This window comes from Xiphophorus maculatus, chromosome 16 (genome assembly GCF_002775205.1).
Source record: "Xiphophorus maculatus strain JP 163 A chromosome 16, X_maculatus-5.0-male, whole genome shotgun sequence".
In the NCBI taxonomy this organism is placed as follows: domain Eukaryota; kingdom Metazoa; phylum Chordata; class Actinopteri; order Cyprinodontiformes; family Poeciliidae; genus Xiphophorus; species Xiphophorus maculatus.
In genome coordinates this window covers 263079-290166 of record NC_036458.1, presented here as the reverse complement: position 1 = coordinate 290166, position 27088 = coordinate 263079, and the positions used below count along the sequence as shown (strand labels likewise).

General features: G+C 44.9%; 2 protein-coding genes across 3 annotated transcripts; one reads left to right on the top strand and one right to left on the bottom strand.

Annotated features, from left to right (window-relative positions):
* The first annotated feature begins 1556 nt into the window (after window positions 1-1556).
* On the top strand, window positions 1557-3302 carry LOC102230088 (eukaryotic translation initiation factor 1b). 2 transcript variants are annotated; one of them, XM_023349530.1, is made up of 4 exons: window positions 1557-1751; window positions 2173-2336; window positions 2432-2536; window positions 2595-3302. In XM_023349530.1, exons 1-4 carry the CDS (start codon window positions 1721-1723, stop codon window positions 2637-2639), a joined length of 345 nt encoding a protein of 114 aa, XP_023205298.1. In that variant the 5' UTR covers window positions 1557-1720; the 3' UTR covers window positions 2640-3302. The 2 variants fall into 2 exon arrangements, with proteins under 2 accessions (XP_023205298.1, XP_005816977.1); XM_005816920.2 differs by having other exon boundaries at window positions 1559-1751; window positions 2432-2533.
* Window positions 3303-8321: 5019 nt separating this feature from the next.
* LOC102228691 (transmembrane protease serine 9-like) lies at window positions 8322-21593 on the bottom strand. The gene is made up of 10 exons (XM_023349528.1): window positions 21503-21593; window positions 16369-16389; window positions 16078-16237; window positions 15671-15936; window positions 12223-12371; window positions 11625-12153; window positions 11333-11501; window positions 10857-11110; window positions 10673-10770; window positions 8322-9033 (listed from the first exon to the last, which is right to left on the bottom strand). Exons 1-10 carry the CDS (start codon window positions 21555-21557, stop codon window positions 8707-8709), a joined length of 2028 nt encoding a protein of 675 aa, XP_023205296.1. The 5' UTR covers window positions 21558-21593; the 3' UTR covers window positions 8322-8706.
* Between the last annotated feature and the right edge of the window lie 5495 nt (window positions 21594-27088).

Genomic DNA, 27088 nt, shown 5'->3' with positions numbered 1-27088 from the left:
ACTTTCTGGATAAAAACAAAAAAATTCAATTTATGCATTTTAATAACAATAAACATTTTTTCAAGGTTTCAGAAGTGGATCTTGTACAAGAAGTCTATTCCATCTTTAAGTTTTAATATAATAAAACTGAGTCTAACAAAGATGAAGAGTTAAATTATGATATATTTAAACCTCTGGTGACATTGCAACATCACAAAAGCCCAATATTTATACCAATATGTCATTTAAGATTTGAAGTTCCTCTTTTATTAACAGGTTTTCCTCAGTTAGCTTGTGACTTTTCTTTTTTCTGCTCAGTTTATCATATCAGACTCTTTTGATACTGATGAGTGCCTTGTCATGCTATTGTCTTTGAATTTTAAAGAAAAGTGAAAAAACACATTGCCATAATTCTGCTTTATAACTGAAAATGTCACATGCAGCAATGACTTCGGCGCCTGGATGTGGGTTTAGCAGAGGGGCGGAAATAGGACCCAAAATGTTCATTATTAAGGGTGGTTTACTGTTAGTGCGTTGCCTTAATTATTATTTTTAATACAAGAGGAATTCTGTTCAAAGTAACTCAAGTCCACTTTTTTCCTCTGTTACGTTTTCATTTTTTCTGCATTACAAATAGCATTAAAATTTAACATTATACTCAGAACTTGTAAAAACACTCCTTGAGTATATTACATTTATGTTTTGAAATTTCATATCTACATGTTTTTATCTGCAAGAACATTCTGTGGTTTTATTTTTACTTAATACAGATCACTAAACTTTTTTTACTTGTTTTTTAAACCACAAAAACAATTATATATATATATATATATATATGTATATAAAATTCCCTTCTCACCCACCGCGGGTGGTTCTTATCCTCTGAGCTCGGGTCCTCTACCAGAGGCCTGGGAGCTTGAGGGTTCTGCACATTTCTGGACTGAGATGTGTGATGTTGTTCCTGGGATCTGTTGTAGCCATTGGTCCAGTTTGGGGGTGACTGCCCCGAGGGCCCCGATGACCACAGGCACCACTGTGGTCTTCACCTTCCAGGCCCTCTCCAGTTCCTCCCTGAGGGAGGAACTCGATATATATATATATATATATATATTAGATAAATGGCTTGGTCTTAGATGAATGTATATATTTTATAAATGATATGGCTCTTTGAAATGAATGAATCCTGAAGATTCACTTCCTTTCAAACAGCAATAAGTGCCATAACTAGTAACATTAGAATATTATTTTAAGCATAAATATTCCAATGAGATGTATTTCTGTAAACATGTCAAGTATTACCAGCAGTACTTAGACTAATCAGTAATTCAGTAGTTATTGTGATCATTATATGCAGTAATCTTCATAGTTTTCAGTAGTAATAGTAACCAATAGTTACAATAATTTAAACTTATAGTAAGTAGTCAATAAGTATGTTTTTGTCTCCTTGTGATGATGACTTCACGTTCACAGAAAATGACGTCATCTTTCCAGTAATGTGGAGAAACCTTCTCGGGGCGGGGCACGACAGTTACGCGTTGACGTCAGTTTCGGGGCGTGTCTATAAAGCCTTGTTTTCGCAGCTCTTGTCTCCATTTTGTGAGAGCTGGTGAGAACGAGCCGACCGGGCGTCCCAGCGAGCAGAACCCACTAAAACAAGCAGAACAGGAGAGAAAAGAGACAGTCAGCAGCCGAACCGCCCTAGAACCAAGTTATTATCCGAAAGGAAAGCAAATCTTATCGTATGTCCGCTATCCAGAACCTCCAAACTTTTGGTGAGTGCTTTTCTGTCGACGCAGAAGGTGGGGGAAGGGCGGGAGGATTTTGTTGTTTTTTGAACCGGTTTCTTTTAATTCTGTCTTTATTAAGTTGATATGAGCGGTTTGTTAAAGAGTAGAACTCTAAAAACGTTTTGTTGTCGGGTTTTATTCTCTATGGGGATTGAGGCCTTCAGGCCAACATCCGCCATTACTGGGCCTAAAGAAGCTAACGGTCCCGGCTACTGAGGCTGTTAGCTTCCCTAACCGGGACCGCTCTGATCCCCCGGTCAATGAATAGGGCCAGTTATTATATAAATGTATAGATTCTGCGGAGTAAGTTTGAAATATGATCCCTCTCATAAAAACGGATATGTCTGTTATTGTTCCGGAAGTTGGACCAGGTCCAGACCCGATTCTGATCGTCTTGCTCTTTCAGACCCCTTTGCTGATGCAACTAAGGGTGATGACCGCCTCCCAGCCGGGACTGAGGACTACATCCACATAAGAATCCAGCAGAGGAACGGCAGGAAGACCCTCACCACTGTCCAGGGCATCTCGGCCGACTATGACAAGAAGAAGCTAGTCAAGGCCTTCAAGAAGGTAACATGTGGCAGCACATCTGGAGCAGCCTGAGCTGGAGCCGTTTCTCCCCTGATGGTGCAGTGAGCTGACCTGCAGCTTGTTTCTGTTAACAGAAGTTCGCCTGCAATGGGACAGTGATTGAGCATCCGGAGTATGGTGAAGTGATCCAACTTCAGGGAGATCAGCGCAAGAATATCTGCCAGTTCCTGATTGAGGTAGTTAGTCCCTCTGTGGAGGTATTTTGCCTCAGGTCTTCATGGCTCTCTCTCTCTGCAGATTGATCTGGCCAAGGAGGAGCAGCTCAAAGTCCACGGCTTCTAGACGCGGCCGGCGCCCCCCCACCCCCCTCTCTCCTGGACGGCCATCGCGACCCCTGCAACCCTGACCCCCTCCTCTATGTGCTGCTGTTGCCCTTCCTCCCTCTCCTCCCTCCTCTGCGACCCCACCAACTCTTAGCCAGCGTGCGAATTACCTCTGAAGAACATGGGACTCTGTACCTCCACTACCGCCCTACGACACCAGGGGGCAGCCTTGCTCTCACAAAGACACACGGCTGCAGCTCCACACATCAGGGATGAGTGGTGACGACCCTCCCTCACACACTTCCTCCTTCCATGTCCCTCTGGTTTTTCTTTTAGGTGCCACAAGGAGGCGCTGCTTCATGTAACGTTTTTGTTTTGTACTTTAAGGTGTTTCAATAAAACGATGAGTCTCCATTTGCTGGGTGGAGTGTTGTCCTGGGGGGGTCGGGTCAGAGCCGTCTGATTGACCAAAAGGTTTTAGTTTGCAGCAAATGGTTTGGCTGTAGCGATCCAAGCCGGTTCACTGTGATGGAGCGGTTCTGGTGCTGACCCGCTTTCCGGTTCGATCTTGACTAAATGTGCTTCTGGATGAGCTTCTTGTCCTCAAATGCAATAATTTATGCAGAAGTATTAAAGCCATGCTGACTGAGATGGAAGGTTTCAATAAAGCTTTTACAGCCGATTCTGTGTGGATGGTTCTGATCAATCTGGAGGGAAAACCCGATCTGCTCTACATGCTTCCTGTAACTTATCAGAACCAGGAAGATCCAATCTGGGTTTAATTCAATAGTTTTCTCATCTAATCAGAACTTTTCTGGGCCCAGTTAAAATACTGAAGTTAATTTCAATTAAACAGATCAAATATTAAACATTTTCAGACCTGATGAAAACTGGTTCTGTACCTGACAAACGGGCCTCACCAGAACCAGACTGGTGTACTGAATCTGTTTCTTTCCAGCTGTAAAAATAGGATTCAATCCTGGCAGGACTGTTAGCAGAAGGTTCTGGTTCTGGAGCCTGTTGACCTCCTGACCCCAGTTTAACTCCAGAGAGCAGAGTCTGCTTTAAGACGGTGGTTCTGGTCTGGCCGTGTTCAGAACCAGCATCTGGTTTCCTTTCAAATAAAGGTTTAAACAAAACCACTTTTTTTTTTTTTTTTTTTTACAGACCTTCTAAATTTATTACAAGTTTATGCTTTGAAAAACAAAGTAAATTAAAGGGGAATAATGCTAGATTTATGAATTGTCTGACAAATTACTTTAACTTGCTTTTTCTTCACGGAGTCTCACATATTAAATTGTTTCCAACACTTAAAATTTGGTTACATTTTAGAATATTTGCACCTATGAATAAAAATTGCCCCATTAAAATTCAAATCATTCAAAACCCCCTCTTGTTTCTGTAAAGTAGAGGGGCCCACAGTGGGCCCTGGAGGGCCGGTTTCCTGCATGGTTTAGTTCTCTCCCTGGTACCAACAACCTTTTCAGCAGGTCAATGTTCTTTGGCCATCATTTGATCCAGGTGCGTTAAACCAGGGAGAGACTAAAACGTGCAGGATGCCGGGCCTCCAGGACCCAGTCTGGGCCCCTCTGGTTTAAAGTAAAAGGGCAAAAAGGAAATTTCGCTAAATGAAATAGGGATCAAGACTGATATTTATTTAAGAAATACATATAACAATTATCTTAAAATTTATACAGATGGTTCTAAGAATTTAAAAAGATATGTGGGAATAGGAATATATATATCAGTTTAAAAAATTTATTTCTAAAAGAATATCAGATCAATTGTCGGTTTTTACAGCAGAAATGGTGGCAGTTATATTAAGCTTGCAATGGGTTGAGGAGGTCCGACCAGACAGGGTGGTGGTGTGCACAGATTCCAAAGCAGTAGTAGAAAGTATTAAGGGAGAAGGAAACGATAGAAAAGATTTAGTATTAGAAATTCATCATATTTTATTTAGATTATATAGGGGTGGCATTGATGTTTGGTTTTGTTGGGTGCCAGCACATGAAGGAGTAAAAGGCAATGAAAAGGCAGATAAATTAGCTAAAAGGGTTTTAGAGGGGGAAATAACAATTTCAATTCCTTTTGGGAAAGGGGAAGGGAAATCACTTATTAAAAGTAAAGAAATGGCAAAAAATGTGGAATGAAGATAAGAAAGGAAGATTATATGAAGTACAAAAGTCAGTTCGAATTCGAAGCATTAATGAAAGAAACAGAAGAGAAGAAATAATAATTAGTAGATTAAGAGTAGGTCATACCTACTTAAATGACATGCTTTATACAATAGGGAGGAAAAATAATGATAAATGTGAGAGATGTGGAGAGAAAGAAAATGTAGAACACATATTGATGAACTGTAAGTCATATGAACCCGAAAGGGAAGAATTAAAGAGAATAGTTAGAAATATAGGGTATGAATGGAATCTTAAAAGTATATTAGGAAATGAAGGAAACATAACAGATATTCACAAATTAAGGAAAGCATTGTTTATTTATCTTAAGAATACAAAATTAAAAAATAGAATTTAATAGATATGAAGTAATGCTGCTACACACTCATGTACAGTAGGTGGCGGTATGCACCTTAAAGTTGCTTGTGATCCGCCATAATAGAAAAGAAGAAGAAGAAGAAATTTCGCTCTCGCTTCTTCGGTCCCTCGCAGGCACCCATCGGTCTCCATGGTAACGCTTCTGATGCCGCCATTGATCGTTTGTTTTCGCTCTTCCTGCTTTTCTTCGATATTTCAGGATGAGGAAGAGGAAAAGCGACTTTACTTGGTTTCTGTTAGACTTGAAGTGTTTCACTCACTGAGCAGTGAGTCTAAATTGTTTCCAGAAAAGGTTCGGTACCTCCGGTTCTGTTCATGTGGACCAGGTCCGGTTCTTTTTAGGGTTCTAGATTAGCTTTTCATGCTAACAGACTCCGGAGTCTGGAGTTGAAGTTGGCCTCTGATTGGGAGACTAAAGGGTTATTTCTCTGAATTTAAGGTAAAACATCTAAAACAGGGGAAACATGTTGTCCCTGAATGCATCATCGATTGTGATAAATAACCAAACATTGATGATCTGGCGGTGATTGCTGTTTCAGGCTCAGGAATCTGTTGAAGGTTCTGCTCCAGACGCAGCATGCAGGTCAGCATCTAGAAAAGAAACATCTAGACTGAGCAGACCTGAGCATCTAGAATTTTTGGATCTATACTAACAGATGTGTTTGGTGCCGCCCTGCAGGTGCTGCCGCCCTGGGGCCTCGCCCTCCCTCTCCCTGCAGTGATGCTGATCGCTGTCAGTCTCTACATGATGGTTCTGGTGGTCGGGCTGTGGATCCGCTACTGCCTCAAGGTCGGTTCTGATGACCTGTTAGATCAGGGTTGGTTCTGATGGTGCCCTGCTTTAGTAGTCACACCCTGAACAACCAACGGCTTCATAAGGTTCTGTTGGGTTTTCATCTGAGGAACCAGAAAATAATTTTTGGTTTTCGACAATTTCACAAGTAAAAGCCTGAAAAGTGCGGCAGGCATGCGTCTTCTGCACTTCTCTCCCCTGGTGTTTCCATGGCAACCGTTGGTCTGAACCCATCCAGCTGGTCTGATCAGGAACGTGACTCAGGATGCAGCGCTAATGAAGAATGATCAGACATTAACTAGACACTTGTCCCTCCTGGACACCAGGGGCCTCATGTATAAAACAGCGCGCAGTTTTCACACTAAAACTTGGCCTACGGAAAAATTTAGAAAAGTGTGGCACACATATATATATATATATATAATGCGTGCGCACCGTTCCTTTATAGATCCTGGTTTAGGGGAAACAGAGCAGCTGCTGCTCCGCCTGTCGCCTCCATAAAAACATCTTAATATTAATTAGTATAAATACCAGGAAATCTGCCGCCACGTGAAGCAGTAACCATGGCAACGACCTTGTTCGTAGCAGACTAGGTATTTATGATCATTATTATTATATATTTTATTTAAAAGGTGCTTTCAGGACACATAAGGTCAGCTCATAAAACTAAAAATAATAAATTTAAAAACCTCCAAATATATCCTGTGTGTGTGTGTGTGTTAGGTTATTGTCTGAGGATAAATTAGGTTCAGTTTAATCGTTTAAACAATAAAATATTAAAATCACGATAAACACTGTAGTCAGGTTTCAGTGTGTTTAGGTGAGTTTTGACTCGTTGTAGTTTCTTATTGTCCACAGATAAAGTTTGTGTTTCTGCAGCACATTTTCACGCCAGAGAAAAAGTCTGTGTATATTTACCAAACTTTGACGAAAAGTTCATTTTTATACATGCCGACTTGTGTGTAAAATATTTCTTGTGCGTACGCCGCTTTAAGGTGAGGCCCCAGGTGTCCCTGGGACTAAATGCTTACCCCGCTCTCTGTGTGTGATGTCCCCTCAGGACTTCTGTCCCCCTTGTCCCAGCTGTCCCTGCTGTCCCAGTGTCTCCGTCTGCGACCAATGCTTCAGACTCGCTGAGATGTGTGACTGCCGTCTGCCAGGCGTCAGCGCCTTCCTGCCAGACTCATGTTCCAACGCTCCGGTGAGACGGATGGATGATGGATGAATGATGGATGGATGATGGATGGATGATGGATGGATGCAGAGGCCACAGCTGGGCCTCCAGTGTGCTCTGTGGTCAGTCTGACCTCTGACCTCTGACCTCAGTGCTTCAGCATGGACTGCGCCTGCACCTGCCAGCCTCCAGAGTGTGACTCCTGCAACTGCCTCTGCTTCGAGATCCGGATCAAGTAGAACCGAGGACCGGTTCCGACTCGCTCAGAGGAACGACATGGAGCCGGCCCAGTTCTGCTGAACAAAACCGACCCGACCCATCTGTGGTTCCGACCCGTCTTCTGAGCCGTTGTGTTTGGACGCAGCGCCAGTCTGACCACCAGATGGTGCTGCCACTCCACTCTCTGGGTTTTGAGATGAAGCGACGGCGACAGTGGGAACCGTTCCAGGAACCCGGCCGGTTCGGACCCTCCTCCGCTAAAGTCTTCACACCCTGACTTTGCCGTGTCGTCCTCAGTCTGTTATGTTGCTCATCTGGTTACTGATTGTTTGTGACGGGTCGGTAAGAAAGAAGCAAAGAAGCTTTAGCTGTTCCCACCCGGACCAGCGGTCTCCAACATGTGGCTCCTGGGCCACATGTGGCCCTTTGGCCTCTTCACTGTGGCCTTTATGAAACAGACTAAAAACAGGTTTTATTCTGAAAGCAAAAAGAAGGGCTGGTTTGACCAGTTCAGCTTTTATACATCAATGCTTTGTTTTTGAATATAATTGAATGTTTTTACGCTTCACACTGTGTGCTCCGTCTTTTGGGTGGGCTGCGAATCTTGAACAAATTTAAGCGTTAGGGTAAAACTTAATTTGTTTGGAAATCTGAACATAACATTGAATTTTGTTTAATTCCCTTGTTTATAAAGCTTTTAATGCAGAAGAGGGGCAGGAACGAGAAGGTTGCTGACCTCTGACCTGACAGGTTGGAGGACGGGAGCATCGATAAAAGAAGCAGCCTGGTGGCTCTGGAGGAGTTGCAGCTCAGGTGGGAAACGCTTTGCTCTCTCAGTATGATGTCCCTGTACTAGAAGAAGCCGTGCAACTTGGAGCGAGTCATAAAGAGAAGGTCCGTTCAGGTCGCACCACCTTTACTTCAGCAGGCGAAACCGACCACAGGAACAGCAAGCAACACGTCTTCACAGTTTAGAGAAAAACAAATTTATTTCTGAATACAGTTTTACAGTAAAGTGCAATCAAAGCATGAGAGAGCCGTTGATTGGATCAGATGAAGCTCGCTTCTTACAATCATTTCAGTGCAAACATTCATGTAAACATTAGGAAGGTCGTAGCTTCAGGTGGAAACGTCCATCGCAGCGCAGTGAGGTAGTTCAGTCCGGCTGACATCTGCTAGCAGGTTCTGCTGCATCAAACTAACCAAACATGACTCAGCAAAAACAACGTCTTCCTGAGGATGGAGAGGCTGATGGAGCTCCTCCAGAACCAGAACCAGACTGGGTGCCCCCTGAGCAGCAGCTTACATTCGATTGTGCGCCACATCATGTAAAGGTGGAGGTGGACGTCTATGAGAGGAGGTGGAGGCACGGCGCCAGGAGGAGCAGGTGCAGGCAGAGCACCGAGGCAAAGGGGTTCTGGGTCGCTCTGCTCGTCGTCATGGCGACAGTTGCAGCGGCAGTGGTGCTGTTGGTGCCGTTGATGCCGTTTCTGATGACTGGAGTCAGAAACGACCCCAGAGAGCGAATCAGAAAGTTCTGGAAGCGGTCCAGTTTCTCGAAGGACATGAAGGGAGCCTGGCGCTTATATCTGGTAGAGATTTCAGCGGACGAGAGCACGACCACCTGGAACCAAGACCCTTCCTGCTGACACATGAGCGGGTCGCCAGAATAACCCTGAATGAAAATAGCAGAGGTCAGAGGTCATTAAACACCTTTACATCAGGGTTTCCCACAGTGTATTATAAGCCTGGCGGCCCGCCATGCTTTACTAGCCCCCCCACCAGGCCAAACATTGCTTATTTTTGTTTTTCCAAAAATTAATAATCCAAAAAAAAAAGTTTTTTTTATTTATTTATTTTTTTATCTGGATTGAAAGCGTCTCTGTTGCTCTGAGCGATTCACTGGTGGAGAAAATTTATTTCTAAAAGAAGTTTATAATTGATTATTATTTAAATCCAGCAGAGCTGACCAATCACAGCGCGCAGCAGAGCTGACCAATCACAGCGCGCAGCAGAGCTGACCAATCACAGCGCGCAGCAGAGCGGACCAATCACAGCGCGCAGCAGAGCGGACCAATCACAGCGCGCAGCAGAGCTGACCAATCACAGCGCGCAGCAGAGCGGACCAATCACAGCGCGCTACAGAGCGGACCAATCACAGCGCGCAGCAGAGCGGACCAATCACAGCGCGCTGCAGAGCGGACCAATCACAGCGCGCAGCAGAGCGGACCAATCACAGCGCGCAGCAGAGCTGACCAATCACAGCGCGCAGCAGAGCGGACCAATCACAGCGCGCTACAGAGCGGACCAATCACAGCGCGCAGCAGAGCGGACCAATCACAGCGCGCAGCAGAGCTGACCAATCACAGCGCGCAGCAGAGCGGACCAATCACAGCGCGCAGCAGAGCGGACCAATCACAGCGCGCTGCGGCTGCTCGATCTTTTAAGTTGACCTCAGCAGGGGTCGCGCTCCTCCTTCCACTCAAACTGGACACAGGCTGACCTGTATGGATATTTACATCAACCTCCTGTGAGGAATCATGTTTCTTTAGAGAACTCTACATCAAGGTCAGAGTTCAAACCCGCCGTGTTAGCTCTGGTTGTGCAGCTCTATGAACCGCAGGAATAACTTGTAGTAGTGAATTCAGAGGAGCGTTGAGGAGAGGTGAGAATGATTTATCTTTGTGAACAAAGAATGATGTGGGGCTTTTCCATCTCAACTCGCTGCCCAGCGTGTGGCGCTGTCTTCCCTGTAGCGGTTATCGAACCAGCGCTAACCTCATCATGCAGGTTCAGCCGGTGAGGAGCTTTCACTCTGGTTTTATATTATTTTATTTTTATTTCTATTATTATTTTTCCGGTTACACAAAGCATCAAACCGTATCAAATACTTTGTCCACTTAGTCAGACAGAGTTAATGAGCGCAGAGATCTGAGAAACTAAAACAGTTTCTGTGACTTATTAAAAACTCAACAGAAATGTTAGAGCTGCTAAAGCCACATCAGCAGGATTAAATTAAATCTCCATTTGTTGCTCATCTCTGCTCAGTGCAGCAGATTTAACTCATGTTGCAGGGCCGGTCAAAGCCTGCATGAGGCCTGGAGCAGTTTCTGACTTAAGGGCCCCTCTTGCTGCTAAAAACATCAGCACCTCTAACAGCTTCTGTGTTTGATTTAATTTGGGAGAGGGGAGTAGTTTAATTGGCCAACCTAAAAAGCAATAAGTTATAATTATAGTTTACTCATTTGTATTTGTGAACAAACGGAGCTCAAAGGTTTTATCTGCATGTGTAATACTAATGTGAAGTTTTTCACCTGTTGCTGTGTAAACACTCCGGTACAGAAGGTGTTGTTTCCTGAATCAATCCCACAACTTAAAACTTCGGTCTGGAACTTCAGAAGAACTTTATCAGCTACATGGCAGAGAGGAAACTTTAGTTTAACAACCGTATGTTTATGTCTGACTGTTGATGTTAACATTGCTGTGTGTTTGATTCACCTCCTCCATTCACAGAGCTCCAGCCAGCAGCCCAGCAGGTGGATCCCTCTGGGAAGGTTCTTCCGTTGTCCAGGCAGATGGGCCGGACGTAGTCGGTCAGTTTGGGTTTATCTGACAGCTGAAGCAATGCGATGTTGGAACCTGTTAGGTTGCTCCGAGTGACGTTTCCCACAGCAACAGGCTGTTCAGAAGGGTTCGATCCGTTCTGCTTCAGACGACCCAACACCACGGTGTATTCAGACCCATCAGAATCTCTGATGGAGAGAATGGAGTCAAGATGAAGAACTGCTGAAATACAGCAGGTCAAGAAGCACTTCTCTAATTATTCATAGAAAAATGGGTTGGCATTACAACAGAGGCTGACATTTGAGGTTTTCAAACAAATTTTTAAATAGTGAAGAATAAATCACAATTGACCCCAAATCATGGTACAACTAGTGAGATCAGGCTGAACAGTGTCCTCAACTGGAGCTCACTCTGGAATGCAGATGGCATTGGTCAGAACCTTGTCCTCAGACACCAGCGTCCCTCCACAGACATGCTTTCCTCCCTTCTGCAAACTCGCCATCCACGGCCATTCGCCTTCTGATGACAAACTTCCATCCGGAGAACCGGAGTTTAACGGGGCTTCGCCACAGGCTACAGCTGGAGAGGGAGCGGTCAAACAGTCAATAAAACTCTGGGGTTCATCAAATGGGTTCATACTCAGTTTCTCCAAGTCTAAGGTTGAACACAAACCTTTCCAGTCTACGCGTGATCAATACTTACGCCTGGGTGTGGATGTGGTTGTTGTGGTCGTTGTAGGAGACGGTGCTGAGGTACTTGTAGCTTTTGTTGTTGGTTTGATGATGTTGGTTGTTGTGAGTTTTATTGCTGCTGAGGCCGTAGTAGTCAGTGGTTTTGTTGTTGGCTTTGTAGTGCTTGTTGTAGTGGTAGTATTAGCTGTAGTGGTAGGAGTAGTGGTAGCAGTAGTAGTAGTAGTAGTAGTAGTGGGAGTGGTAGTAGTGGTAGTAGTAGTACTGGGAGTGGTAGTAGTGGTAGTAGTGGTGGTTGGGGACACAATTGGTGGCACGCCAGTGCAGGAGACGCTGAGGTCGCTGTTGGTTCCGGTTGATGTGTAGGTCATGAAGCCCGGCTGGTTGGTGGCGATCTGGGCTTTGATCCAGCTCTCATACTGGGAGACTCTGGCATAGACTCCTGGGTAATTTGGCTGAGCACAGCCAATGCCAAAACTCACAATTCCTGACTGAATCCAGCGGCCATTTTGTTTGCTGACCATCGGACCTCCTGAGTCTCCCTTTAAAATGAGAAACATTTTGGATGATCTGCTGGATGAAGCCAGATTCTAACAAGCAAAGATAATCACCTGACAGGAGTCCTTTCCTCCCTCCAGTAATCCCGCACAGATCATGTTGTCAGTGATGTCGGTCGTTTTATAACCGCTACATTTACACCGTCTGTTGCCCACAACCGGTATCTTCACCTCCATGAGGTTTTGAGGAGATGGAAGAGAAACTGAGGAGACACACATTCACATTAGGGTTATTAAACGTGAAGCATGAAAAAGTAAACCTAAAGGCACCGGCAGTGCCATTCTGTGGAGTTTCAGTCAGGGCCTTCAATAGACGTCACACCTGAACAACACGCACGTTGTGCAGGACAATGCATCACACCAAGAACAGGCATCCAGAAATATGCAAATAAATAAAAATATACAAAGTAAAGCAACAATGCAATATATCAATGTTTAACAAAATGCACAAGCAATAGCTTGTTGTGCTCAGTGTAGCACCGGTATCACACCACTAACTGCGCCACTGGACCAGTTCCAGGCTCGAAGGAGTGGGGAGCCAGAATAATAACACCAGAGACCGCTGCTTTAAGTGAAAAAGGCCGGCAATTTACTGAACGCAAAACACACATATAAAATACAATACATGAAACCAAAAATAGCCTGCAGATTCTTAATAATGATGTAAATATAAATGGGGAGGAAAAGGGGAAAAAAGAATGTATATCACTCTTTTTGCTCTTTAGTTAGGTTATTTTAATCAGACTAATTTGAGTTAATTAGACCGGTCTCTTTTTCCTAGGTTGCACCTATTTTAAGATTTCTATTTTTCTCCTGAGTTAACTCATTTTCCTTTCTTTTACAGGTAGGGAAATACCTTCAAACACAATTAAATCACAGTGGACCACAATTACTCAAATCACATTCAGAGACATAACATATGAAAATCAAAGTATGGCACTTTAAATTCAAGTTCAGGTCCAAATGTAAATCCAGGTACTCAGTTCAATGAAAAGTCTGTTTGATTCAGTTCAAATAGATAATAATTCAATTGGTTCTCAGTTCTGTTCAGTTCAGTTCGAACTAGTTCCTGATATTCCTACCGCTCCGGCAGCGGATTACCACATGCGGGGTCTTGACAGGTTGAACACTCTTGACACCGTGTATCTCTGCTATCACAGCCTTTGGGAACAGAAAACTCACTACATCAGAAAAGATAATTTAACCAAACAGTTTGAAGATGAAGAACTGCAAGATATTGAATTTGACAGCATGAACTTTAAAAATAAACTGGCTTCGGTCATTTCTAACAAATCAAAATGAATTATGGTTCCATATTCCAAGTAAAATATTTTCAAATCTGGGTGGAGTTAATTTTCTTCTTAGATGTGACTTTGACCTTAAAAAACTGCCTGTTAAACTTTCCTTCTTTCACCAGCAAGTTTTATTATATTGGAGATTAATCTATAAACATAACTATAGCCCACACAATACTCCCTAAGGAACTGTTGTTACATAAAAATTAATAATAAATCCATCTTTGCACATAATGGGCTAAAACAAGGTGTTCGGTCTGTGATGCATTTATTAAATAATGGAGGGATTCAGTGTTAAATATAACCTGCAAATTAATAAAAGTGAATTTCAAAACATTATTAGAGCTATTCCCCCAAATATTTTATGCACAGCTAAATGTTTTAATGAGAACCGAGATTACAGAACCCCTGATCTACCTGGACTTCTGATTAATGGACCCAATATCACAGACAATAAACTAAAAAACTCAAAAATTAGGGAATGCTTTACTAGGACTTTGTTTCCTTTTGTATCAAATCCACATTTTATATCGCATTTCTTTTCAAAGGTTCAAATAGTTAAAATTACAACAAATTACTTAAATCTTCCTCTTCCTCCAAAACCCAAGGAAGTGTCAGGTTTTGTGGTGTGAGTGGTGGTGAGGCAGAGGCAGCAAACCCAGGTAGCGATAAAGTAGATGATTTAATAGATGCAAATCCAGAATCCAAAAGTCCAGAACACAGAGAAGCAGAGAGCAATGATCACAACAGGTGACAACTGGAAACTAGACAGACACGATGAGGACCTGACAAGGAACAAAGAACACAGGTGGGGTTAAATACACAGAGGGTAATCAAGGAGACAAGAAACACCTGGAAACAATCAAGGGGAGACAGGACAACAGGGAGAAACTCAAAATAAACACAGATAAGGAACAGATCCCGACAGGAAGTCCACTTAAAATCTTTTCAGGTGTTTTTCCCTCTAAGGAACCTTTAGACTTCGATTTGCTGTTGATGATAAAACTTGTTTATTTTGTGACATCGAGTCGACTGAACATCTTTTCTATTAATGTGTTTATTGCAAAGTTTTCTGTTATAATGTTCATCACTGGCTTTTCCCTAAAACTCCAAACTTACCTGAATTTTCTCAGAAACATTTTTGGGACTCTGAGAAAAGAAAAGAAATTTGAAAGGCTACTGAATGTAATAATTATCAAGTTTTTCATTCACAAATGTGGTTTTCTTAAAGCCAAACCATCTTTCCTCACTTTTCACAAGGAACTCTGCCTCCTTTTCTTATCTCTAAAATTCATGGACAGAGAACAAGATGCAGATCTGGATAATATGATAAACTATTTGAAACTGATGGAAAACCCCTGATGGGTTTTTTTGTTTCATCCTCTCTGTAAGTGGAAGCAACCTGGTTCGGCTTCTTCAAGTTTTTCAGGTTTGTGTTCATCTGATGCCGATACCAAGTTTGTTGTGTAAGATGATAATAAAATAAAAATAAAAAAAACTGACAGCCAGGCGGACCGTCACTGGACATCAGCTCTGATTGGCTGATCATTCTGTCTGTCATACCAACTGTGGCCTGTTGCTCGGCGTTTCTGACCAAAGAATAGCTGGATTAGTACAGCAGGTCCTGAGGCGGAGCTGCTCGCCAGATGCGTTTAAGGCACTTTTTAAAGTAGGAAATTAAAGTGAAACCTCAATAATACTAATAAGCAGCTAGTTTTGCAGAATAAAAATTAAATTATAGATAAAATTAAGTATGATTAAAACATTTTACAGTTTCTCTTTTCAATTTTCTAGGGCTAGCAGAGAAGGCCATGCTGGCCCTGACAGCCCACCACTGTCAGGGACACTGGTACTATGAAGTGACCATCACTGTTTACAAAGACTTTAGAAACTATTATTTCCATCTGTGTGACAATAAATCACTCTAAATGTTTCCTGTTTCAGGTCAGTTAAGATCACCACTGTTACATTTTTTGCTGAGTGTTGGAAAAGTCAAGAGTTTTACTCAGATATTAAGATAAAGCTGTAAAAAAGGAGGGACACGGCACCTTCTAATGTTTTGACAAATATTGATTTGAAATCTGCTCTACAGGATTCAGCCAGCTCTCTTTCTGCTTGTTCTGTCATGGTGCATCTGATTGTTTTACAATATCCTCCAGCTTAGGCATAAGTTGAACAGAGTAGCTCTGTTCTGTAGTGAGACCTACCACCAGATCCAATGTTGCCCCAGCCGGTGACCCAGGAGTCGACGCCGCTGTAGAAGGTGCTGTTCGCCGCCGCCAGGCAGACCGGCGAGATGTAGCTGTTGAACGTTACGGCTGAGGAGAGCTTTATCAGGGCGATGTCGTTGTCCTGAGTAGAAATGCTGAAACCAGGGTGACGGATAACCAGTGCTACTGTCCGGGTGACTTTGTTTGGATTGGTTCCTGTCAGACTCTGAAGACCCAGAACCAGTTTTGCCGAACCTATGTTGCTGGAAGAATTGCCAGAAGAGACAAACACAGAAGACTGTAAACCTTCCTGAAGCTTTGAGTTAATCCACTTAAACTTGATCCACTGGTTGTCAGATCTCTCATCCATCAAACTAATCAACCGTTTTGCCTTCTGTGCTCACCTGATAATGCAGTGAGCTGCAGTCAGCACCCATTCGCTGTTGATCAGAGATCCTCCACAGAAGTGAGACGAGGTCTGTAGACTGACCTGCCAGGGCCACGACCCTTCAGGAGCCACCGCTCCTCCAACGATCCTGGTGTTTAGTTTTGGTTGACCACAATCTGAGGACACATGGACATCTACATTCCTACATCTCACCTCCTGTCATGTGAATGCTTTTAGCTGGATCTACTTTGCATTCAGGGCCTGACTAAAACATCCCAATATGAAAAACATAATCAGATTTACTTACCAGAGAGTTGTGACTCCGACTCTGAAAAACAGGAAACAAACTATTAGAGGTAGAGCTCTGGTTCTGAGGTCCATTCCCTGCAGAGCCGTGATGGCTGGACGTTCCCATCATGTCGTTGATAGAACCTTCTGGTGTCTGGACCAGGAATGAACCAACAGGTTCTGATATCTGGGCTGATTCCTTTCTATGATGTCACTGGAAGCAATGCGCTTTAGGAGCTGCTTTAAAACAGAAGCATGTTGTGGATTAACCAATCAGAAGCGTCCAATAGAGCTCAGCCATGTTGTAGGTCATGAAGATGTTCTCATTAGGAACGTTTCGTTATCAGAACAGCAGCTGTGGCCAGATGTGAGTTTATAAATGAAGTTTTTTCCAAATACCTGGAAACACTCACTGTCTGAGTCCAGAGACCCCACAGACTTGAAAACACACTGGAATAGATTTGTCATCAATTGTTTGCTGGTGGTGGTGAGGATGACACAGTGGACCCAGGTTATGTTGAAGAAATAATTGTTTTAATGACGATCACAGGTGAGTACAGAAATCCAGGTGAACAATGAGGCTAGTTACTCAGACACACAGGTAGTGCTGCGAAAACACAGGACTACTGACATCTGGGACAGGATGTAGACGCACAACAAGAACCCGACAGGGAGCAGGAGACACAGGTGGGTATAAATACACAGGGAAGGTAATCAGGGGAAAACGAGGGACAGCTGGGAACAATCAAGGGGCAGCCGGGACAGCACAGGAACTAAATAAACACAGAAAACCCAAATCCTCACAAGATTTGCTCATCATGTTGCTATGGCAACACCACTAGCATCTTTGTGCAGACCTAAAATCCACCCAAAGTTAATAATGAAAGTAAATGGGAATATTTTCTGTTCCTTTCACCCTCTAGACCAGTTTTTCCAGTTTGAGTTTTTTCCATCAGAGCACCTGAACCTGCTGGTAGTCGGAGGCAGGGGGCGCTGCTGTTCTCCTGGGACACACTGACACAGTACCAGAGGAGTGGAGCGCAGCGTCTCAGACCGGTTTGGCTGCTTCGTCTCAAAGAAATGTAAACACACATTTTCCAGCATACTTTCAGTCTCTGACCCTGATGACAGACAGTGAACATAACGTACAAATGACTGTTTGTGTCTTTTGTTAGAATCAGTGAGTGGCTTTATAATAGAGATGCATTCACTGACTGTCTGGACAAACAAACCACTCCCTCCACACAAAGCCTTCAGTCTAAAAGCCAGAACTCTGTGTTGAGTAAACAGAATAAAAACTAGAAGTAGAGTCTGTATTTATAAATGTTTTTCTCATCCAGGAGTCTCTGGAGTCAAATGACGTTAGAAACACGGTGAGTGTTCCTAACACTGTCGGCGTCCAGAAACAGCGACTGTGAACGCAGTGCTAGCTGGTTTAACCTCCGACCTCTGGCTAAGGTTTCAGTTCATTCTGATCCTTAGCAGTTTGTACCTCAGAGTTTAATCAGCCGTCTGTTTAGTCCTCGCCCGCCCGCCCACCGGCCCTGTGGAGAGTCTCTGCTAAAGGTCTTTTTGTTTCTATAGCACATTTTCAGCAACAAGGCAATACGAAGAGCTTTACAGGAATTAAAAGGAAATACACTGCTCAAAAAAATAAAGGGAACACTTAAACAACACAATATAACTCCAAGTAAATCAAACTTCTGTGAAATCAAACTGTCCACTTAGGAAGCAACACTGATTGACAATCAATTTCACCTGCTGTTGTGCAAATGGAATAGACAACAGGTGGAAATTATTGGCTATTAGCAAGACACACTCAATAAAGGAGTGGTTCTGCAGTTGGGACCACAGACCACATCTCAGTACCTATGCTGTCTGGCTGATGTTTTGGTCAGTTTTGAATGTTGGTGGTGCTTTCACACTCGTGGTAGCATGAGACAGACTCCACAACCCACACAAGTGGCTCAGGTAGTGCAGCTCATCCAGGATGGCACATCAATGCGAGCTGTGGCAAGAAGGTTTGCTGTGTCTGTCAGCGTAGTGTCCAGAGGCTGGAGGCGCTACCAGGAGGGTTGTGCTCACAGCCCAACACCGTGCAGGACGCTTGGCATTTGCCAGAGAACACCAGGATTGGCAAATTCGCCACTGGCGCCTTGTGCTCTTCACAGATGAAAGCAGGTTCACACTGAGCACATGTGACAGATGTGACAGAGTCTGGAGACGCCGTGGAGAGCGGTCTGCTGCCTGCAACATCCTTCAGCATGACCGGTTTGGCAGTGGGTCAGTAATGGTGTGGGGTGGCATTTCTTTGGAGGGCCGCACAACCCTCCATGTGCTCACCAGAGGTAGCCTGACTGCCATTAGGTACCGAGATGAGATCCTCAGACCCCTTGTGAGACCATATGCTGGTGCGGTTGGCCCTGGGTTCCTCCTAATGCAGGACAATGCTAGACCTCATGTGGCTGGAGTGTGTCAGCAGTTCCTGCAAGATGAAGGCATTGAAGCTATGGACTGGCCAGCCCGTTCCCCAGACCTGAATCCGATTGAGCACATCTGGGACATCATGTCTCGCTCCATCCACCAACGTCACGTTGCACCACAGACTGTCCAGGAGTTGGCGGATGCTTTAGTCCAGGTCTGGGAGGAGATCCCTCAGGAGACCATCCGCCACCTCATCAGGAGCATGCCCAGGCGTTGTAGGGAGGTCATACAGGCACGTGGAGGCCACACACAATACTGAGCCTCATTTTGACTTGTTTTAAGGACATTACATTAAAGTTGGATCAGCGTGTAGTGTTATTTCACTTTAATTTTGTGTGTGGCTCCAAATCCAGGCCTCCATTGGTTAATACATTTGATTTCCATTGATGATTTTTGTGTGATTTTGTTGTCAGCACATTCAACTTTGTACAGAACAAAGTATTCAATGAGAATATTTCTTTCATTCAGATCTAGGATGTGTTATTTGAGTGTTCCCTTTATTTTTTTTAGCAGTGTACAAACAAAATAACAAACCAAAGGAAAGAGCAGAAGAAGAAAAATAATCTAATGTTGATCTAAAGCACAGGTGTCAAACTCCAGTCCTGGAGGCCCGCTGTCCTGAAACTTGTAGACGAGCCTCTGCTGCAGCACCTGAACAGAATAATCAGGTCATTAAGGCTCTGGAGAACTGATCCACACCAGGAGGAGGTCAAGAAGCCGTTTCATTCCAGTGTTTTGTACCTGTGGCACATCTAAAACCTGCAGGACAGCGCCCCTACAGGCCTGGAGTTTTATACCCCTGGTCTAAAGATTGTTGGTGCTTCTGTTCTGGGATGCTAGATAAGTAGAAGTCAGTATTCTCTGTACACCCTAAATTTGTAAAAGTAATGAGTACTCCTCAGTTTCTAAGTAATAATAAAAACTAAATGTTCCTGTTCTGGAATTATTTTTCTGGATTCTAAGTTTGTTCTAATTCTAAGGCCCTGTTGACGCGACAGTTTCTGGTGAAAATGGAAGTTTTGTTGGGTGTGTTCTGTACATTTACATGAAACCACCGAAAGTTTCCTCTGAAACGGCACAGATTGAAAACGGGTTCCAGAGTGCCATGGTTCTGAAACGTACCGGTACCGTTGTCTTGTAAACGGAGTAAATGGATCTTTTCTTCCAGGGAATCTCTAGCTCATGCATAGCATGACGCAAAACACGGCTGCTTTCTACAATCCACAGAAGAAGAAGAAACTACTGACAATGCTGGTGTTACTACAATTAATGTTCCCCCATCAGATACGGTTTGTTCCCTCAGTGTCTCTTTACCGCTCCTCACCGCCCAGGTGGTAAAATACACACCTGCTTGTTCAGCTCTTCTCTAGAGAACTACAGACACCATGAAAACTCAAACAACGTGTTTCAGCGAAGTTATTTTTTCCATCTGCGCCAATATCTGGGGGAACACGAATCCACGTGCCTTCAAGTAGAACTTTTTTTTTTTAAACACATGCGCACTTACAGTAGTTTCAAAGAACCTAGCACCAACTAGTGGCGCGGCGAGAGCATTACACCTTTCCGATGTACTGTTACTGTGTGAACAAAGATTGTAATTAGAACGTCTTCATGTAAATGTAATAACAGAAACGGAGCAAAACTCCATTCTCGTTGGATCATTATTGTGTAAATAATAATGATCCAACAGCAGCAGATTGTCTGAGAGCAAGAGAATCTGTTTTGGTGCTGGAACCAGGAAGACGTGGAGAGAGAAACTCTGGATTGAAGGGTTATTCTTCGGGGACTGGAACCAGAATGGGACCAGTAAACTGTGGCCCAATCGAGCTCTGGTTCCCAACCAGATTTTAAATTTCAGTCTTTAAAATACGTAACTGTTGGCATCTGGATCTCCCTGTTCATTCATCTCACTAGAACCTTTATCTGTTTGTGAGTCGCACAGAAATTCCCCATGGTTGGAAAAAGCAAAGGACGTTTCTATTTCTATATTTCTATCTCCATGCAGCTGAGCATTTCAGACGGTTTGGTTTGATCTGAAGGATCTGGGTTTGAGGTTTAGCCGCTTCTCCAACTTTGATTATTCGATTAATGAAGCCGTGAAATTACATTTTCATCTATATTTTTTCACTAGTTTCTCTGAAGATTTTCTCCTTTCTATTACTGTCTGAATTGTTTTTTATGATGCCATTATTTAACTGTTATGATCAAATCTAAACTCACCAGCAAGAAAACAGCTTTCAAGTTTGTTTCTGTCCAGAGATCAAGAATAAAACCTGCAGAGGAATGAATCTTATAGAGTATCAACTATTAGTCATTAATCTCATGTATTTAGTTTCCCTTCGTTGCATCTTTATATGTAATTATTTTCAACATGAGAGTTTGGACCTGATATTAACCTCACCATGTTTGGATTTTGAAGATCTAACCTTATTTTCTTTCTTCAGATCATAATTTCCCTCCTAATAACCAGATGCAGCCCAAATTAGACCTGATATTAACTTTAATATAAACACTTTAAAGTCAAAATAATCACAGCAATTTTTTTTAGCTTCTGTAATATAAATAAACAAAAAAATAAAGATCTGATTCACCCTGAACATCTCTGTGTTTCATATCTGAATAAGTTTGACCTTTGACCCTGCAGGTGATAAAGGTCAGCAGGTTCCTACCTGGAGTCATCAGAGTCAGCAGAACCGACGCACCGATCAGCTGGTAGAGACCCATCGCTCAGAAACCATCTGCCTCTTCCAGCTGCTGCTCCAGCATATACCTGGCTGAGGCCACGCCCACTCTCCACCTGGCTGAGGCCACGCCCATTCTCCGACTGGCTGAGGCCACGCCCACTTTCCGACTGGCTGAGGCCACGCCCACTCTCCGGCTGGCTGAGGCTACGCCATCTGACACACTTATCACCCTCCTGTCTGTGTGTGTGTGTGCGTGTGTGTGTGTGTGTGTGTGTGCGTGTGTGTGTGCATAATCCTGTGTATTTGACATGAATTAAAATGTTCCAAATCCGTCTGGATCTGAGGGGAGATTAGAACCAGCCCAGTTCTGCTGCTGGGTCAGAACAGAACCAGCTGGTCCAGTGGCTCTTTCTCACTGGACCTGGAGACAGTTGGATGCTGGTATGGTTGGATGCTGGTTCAGTTGGACGCTGGTTCGGTTGGATGCTGGTATGTTTGGATGCTGGTTCGGTTGGATGCTGGTTCGGTTGGATGCTGGTTCGGTTGGATGCTGGTATGGTTGGATGCTGGTTCAGTTGGACGCTGGTTCGGTTGGATGCTGGTATGTTTGGATGCTGGTTCGGTTGGATGCTGGTTCGGTTGGATGCTGGTTCGGTTGGATGCTGGTATGGTTGGATGCTGGTTCAGTTGGACGCTGGTTCGGTTGGATGCTGGTATGTTTGGATGCTGGTTCGGTTGGATGCTGGTTCGGTTGGATGCTGGTATGTTTGAATGCTGGTTCGGTTGGATGCTGGTTCGGTTGGATGCTGGTTCGGTTGGACGCTGGTTCGGTTGGATGCTGGTATGTTTGGATGCTGATTCGGTTGGATGCTGGTTCGGTTGGACGCTGGTTCGGTTGGATGCTGGTATGGTTGGATGCTGGTTCGGTTGGATGCTGGTTCGGTTGGATGCTGGTATGTTTGGATGCTGGTTCGGTTGGATGCTGGTTCGGTTGGACGCTGGTTCGGTTGGATGCTGGTATGTTTGGATGCTGATTCAGTTGGATGCTGGTTCGGTTGGACGCTGGTTCGGTTGGATGCTGGTTCGATTGGATGCTGGTTCGGTTGGATGCTGGTTCGGTTGGATGCTGGTATGGTTGGATGCTGGTATGTTTGGATGCTGGTTCGGTTGGATGCTGGTTCGGTTGGATGCTGGTATGTTTGGATGCTGGTTCGGTTGGATGCTGGTTCGATTGGATGCTGGTTCGGTTGGATGCTGGTTCGATTGGATGCTGGTTTGGTTGGATGCTGGTATGTTTGGATGCTGGTTCGGTTGGATGCTGGTTCGGTTGGATGCTGGTTCGGTTGGATGCTGGTATGGTTGGATGCTGGTTCGGTTGGATGCTGGTATGGTTGGATGCTGGTATGGTTGGATGCTGGTTTGGTTGAATGCTGGTTCGGTTGGATGCTGGTTCGGTTGGATGCTGGTATGGTTGGATGCTGGTATGTTTGAATGCTGGTTCGGTTGGATGCTGGTTCGGTTGGATGCTGGTTCGGTTGGATGCTGGTTCGGTTGGATGCTGGTTCGCTTGGATGCTGATTCGGTTGGATGCTGGTATGTTTGAATGCTGGTTCGGTTGGATGCTGGTTCGGTTGGACGCTGGTTCGGTTGGATGCTGGTATGTTTGAATGCTGGTTCGGTTGGATGCTGGTATGTTTGAATGCTGGTTCGGTTGGATGCTGGTTCGGTTGGATGCTGGTTCGGTTGGATGCTGGTTCGGTTGGATGCTGGTTCGATTGGATGCTGGTTCGGTTGGATGCTGGTTCGGTTGGATGCTGGTTCGATTGGATGCTGGTATGTTTGGATGCTGGTTCGGTTGGATGCTGGTTCGGTTGGATGCTGGTTCGATTGGATGCTGGTATGGTTGGATGCTGGTTCGGTTGGACGCTGGTATGTTTGGATGCTGGTTCGGTTGGATGCTGGTATGTTTGGATGCTGGTTCGGTTGGATGCTGGTATGGTTGGATGCTGGTTCGATTGGATGCTGGTATGGTTGGATGCTGGTTCGGTTGGATGCTGGTATGTTTGGATGCTGGTTCGGTTGGATGCTGGTTTGGTTGGATGCTGGTATGGTTGGACGCTGGTTCGGTTGGATGCTGGTATGTTTGGATGCTGGTTCGGTTGGATGCTGGTATGGTTGGATGCTGGTTCGGTTGGATGCTGGTATGGTTGGATGCTGGTTCGATTGGATGCTGGTATGTTTGGATGCTGGTTCGGTTGGATGCTGGTTCGATTGGATGCTGGTTCGGTTGGATGCTGGTTCGGTTGGATGCTGGTTCGATTGGATGCTGGTATGTTTGGATGCTGGTTCGGTTGGATGCTGGTTCGATTGGATGCTGGTATGGTTGGATGCTGGTTCGGTTGGACGCTGGTTCGGTTGGATGCTGGTTCGGTTGGATGCTGGTTCGGTTGGATGCTGGTTCGGTTGGATGCTGGTTCGATTGGATGCTGGTATGTTTGGATGCTGGTTCGGTTGGATGCTGGTTCGATTGGATGCTGGTATGGTTGGATGCTGGTTCGGTTGGACGCTGGTTCGGTTGGATGCTGGTTCGGTTGGATACTGGTATGTTTGGATGCTGGTTCGGTTGGATGCTGGTATGTTTGGATGCTGGTTCGGTTGGATGCTGGTTCGGTTGGATGCTGGTTTGGTTGGATGCTGGTTTGGTTGGATGCTGGTTCGGTTGGATGCTGGTATGGTTGGACGCTGGTTCGGTTGGATGCTGGTATGTTTGGATGCTGGTTCGGTTGGATGCTGGTATGGTTGGATGCTGGTTCGGTTGGATGCTGGTATGGTTGGATGCTGGTTCGGTTGGATGCTGGTATGGTTGGATGCTGGTTCGGTTGGATGCTGGTATGTTTGGATGCTGGTTCGGTTGGATGCTGGTATGGTTGGATGCTGGTTCGGTTGGATGCTGGTATGGTTGGATGCTGGTTCGGTTGGATGCTGGTTCGGTTGGATGCTGGTTCGGTTGGATGCTGGTTCGGTTGGATGCTGGTTCGGTTGGATGCTGGTATGTTTGGATGCTGGTTCGGTTGGATGCTGGTATGTTTGGATGCTGGTTCGGTTGGATGCTGGTTCGGTTGGATGCTGGTATGTTTGGATGCTGGTTCGGTTGGATGCTGGTTCGGTTGGATGCTGGTTCGGTTGGATGCTGGTATGTTTGGATGCTGGTTCGGTTGGATGCTGGTTCGGTTGGATGCTGGTATGTTTGGATGCTGGTTCGGTTGGATGCTGGTTCGGTTGGATGCTGGTTCGGTTGGATGCTGGTTCGGTTGGATGCTGGTTCGGTTGGATGCTGGTATGGTTGGATGCTGGTTCGGTTGGATGCTGGTATGTTTGGATGCTGGTTCGGTTGGATGCTGGTTCGGTTGGATGCTGGTTCGGTTGGATGCTGGTTCGGTTGGATGCTGGTTCGATTGGATGCTGGTTCGGTTGGATGCTGGTTCGGTTGGATGCTGGTTCGATTGGATGCTGGTATGTTGGATGCTGGTTCGGTTGGATGCTGGTTCGGTTGGATGCTGGTTCGATTGGATGCTGGTATGGTTGGATGCTGGTTCGGTTGGACGCTGGTATGTTTGGATGCTGGTTCGGTTGGATGCTGGTATGTTTGGATGCTGGTTCGGTTGGATGCTGGTATGGTTGGATGCTGGTTCGATTGGATGCTGGTATGGTTGGATGCTGGTTCGGTTGGACGCTGGTATGTTTGGATGCTGGTTCGATTGGATGCTGGTATGTTTGGATGCTGGTTCGGTTGGATGCTGGTTCGATTGGATGCTGGTTCGGTTGGATGCTGGTTCGGTTGGATGCTGGTTCGATTGGATGCTGGTATGTTTGGATGCTGGTTCGGTTGGATGCTGGTTCGATTGGATGCTGGTATGGTTGGATGCTGGTTCGGTTGGACGCTGGTTCGGTTGGATGCTGGTTCGGTTGGATACTGGTATGTTTGGATGCTGGTTCGGTTGGATGCTGGTATGTTTGGATGCTGGTTCGGTTGGATGCTGGTTCGGTTGGATGCTGGTTTGGTTGGATGCTGGTTTGGTTGGATGCTGGTTCGGTTGGATGCTGGTATGGTTGGACGCTGGTTCGGTTGGATGCTGGTATGTTTGGATGCTGGTTCGGTTGGATGCTGGTATGGTTGGACGCTGGTTCGGTTGGATGCTGGTATGTTTGGACGCTGGTTCGGTTGGATGCTGGTATGTTTGGATGCTGGTTCGGTTGGATGCTGGTATGGTTGGATGCTGGTTCGGTTGGATGCTGGTATGGTTGGATGCTGGTTCGGTTGGATGCTGGTATGGTTGGATGCTGGTTCGGTTGGATGCTGGTATGTTTGGATGCTGGTTCGGTTGGATGCTGGTATGGTTGGATGCTGGTTCGGTTGGATGCTGGTATGGTTGGATGCTGGTTCGGTTGGATGCTGGTTCGGTTGGATGCTGGTTCGGTTGGATGCTGGTTCGGTTGGATGCTGGTTCGGTTGGATGCTGGTATGTTTGGATGCTGGTTCGGTTGGATGCTGGTATGTTTGGATGCTGGTTCGGTTGGATGCTGGTTCGGTTGGATGCTGGTATGTTTGGATGCTGGTTCGGTTGGATGCTGGTTCGGTTGGATGCTGGTTCGGTTGGATGCTGGTATGTTTGGATGCTGGTTCGGTTGGATGCTGGTTCGGTTGGATGCTGGTATGTTTGGATGCTGGTTCGGTTGGATGCTGGTTCGGTTGGATGCTGGTTCGGTTGGATGCTGGTTCGGTTGGATGCTGGTTCGGTTGGATGCTGGTTCGGTTGGATGCTGGTTCGGTTGGATGCTGGTATGGTTGGATGCTGGTTCGGTTGGATGCTGGTATGTTTGGATGTTGGTTCGGTTGGATGCTGGTTCGGTTGGATGCTGGTTCGGTTGGATGCTGGTTCGGTTGGATGCTGGCCCATCTACAGATTGCTTAATAAATCAAATTATTATTGAAAGTTTATTTCCCTGTTGGACGTTTTCCAGCTTTTATTTCTATTTCTGTGATTTTCTGCTTACAGTTCATAAATGATGACATGAAAATATCAGATAAATAAAAACCTATTTTTTTGTGGGTTGGGGTTTTATTCCTGGAAATGGTTCTTCAGGACGATTCTTCTGATTTATTGGATCTGACTATCAGGTCGGTTGGGACTCAAAGGTTTCTCCTCCAGAACTTTGTTATCTGGACTTTATCTTCTTCCTGTTCCATCAGCAGGAAAATGATTCTGATTGTTTTTTCCTCCAGAAATGAAGACAAACATATCAGATGACTGGATTTAGTTTCCTGAAGGGTTCTGGCCCGGAAAACCGGTTCCAGCTGTCGGTAAACGGATCTCCATGAAGAAACTTAAACCTGAGTTACATCACAGACCAATAATCCTCTGAAGGAGGTCTCACTCTGACTCATATTCCAGAGACCAAATATTTAACTCTGTCGGTCCTCTGAGTCCACTTCTGGTTCTTTATCTGAGTTAAAGATAAATTCTACTTTCTAAAATCCTTATATGGTGCCGCTTTAAAGAGAAAAACATT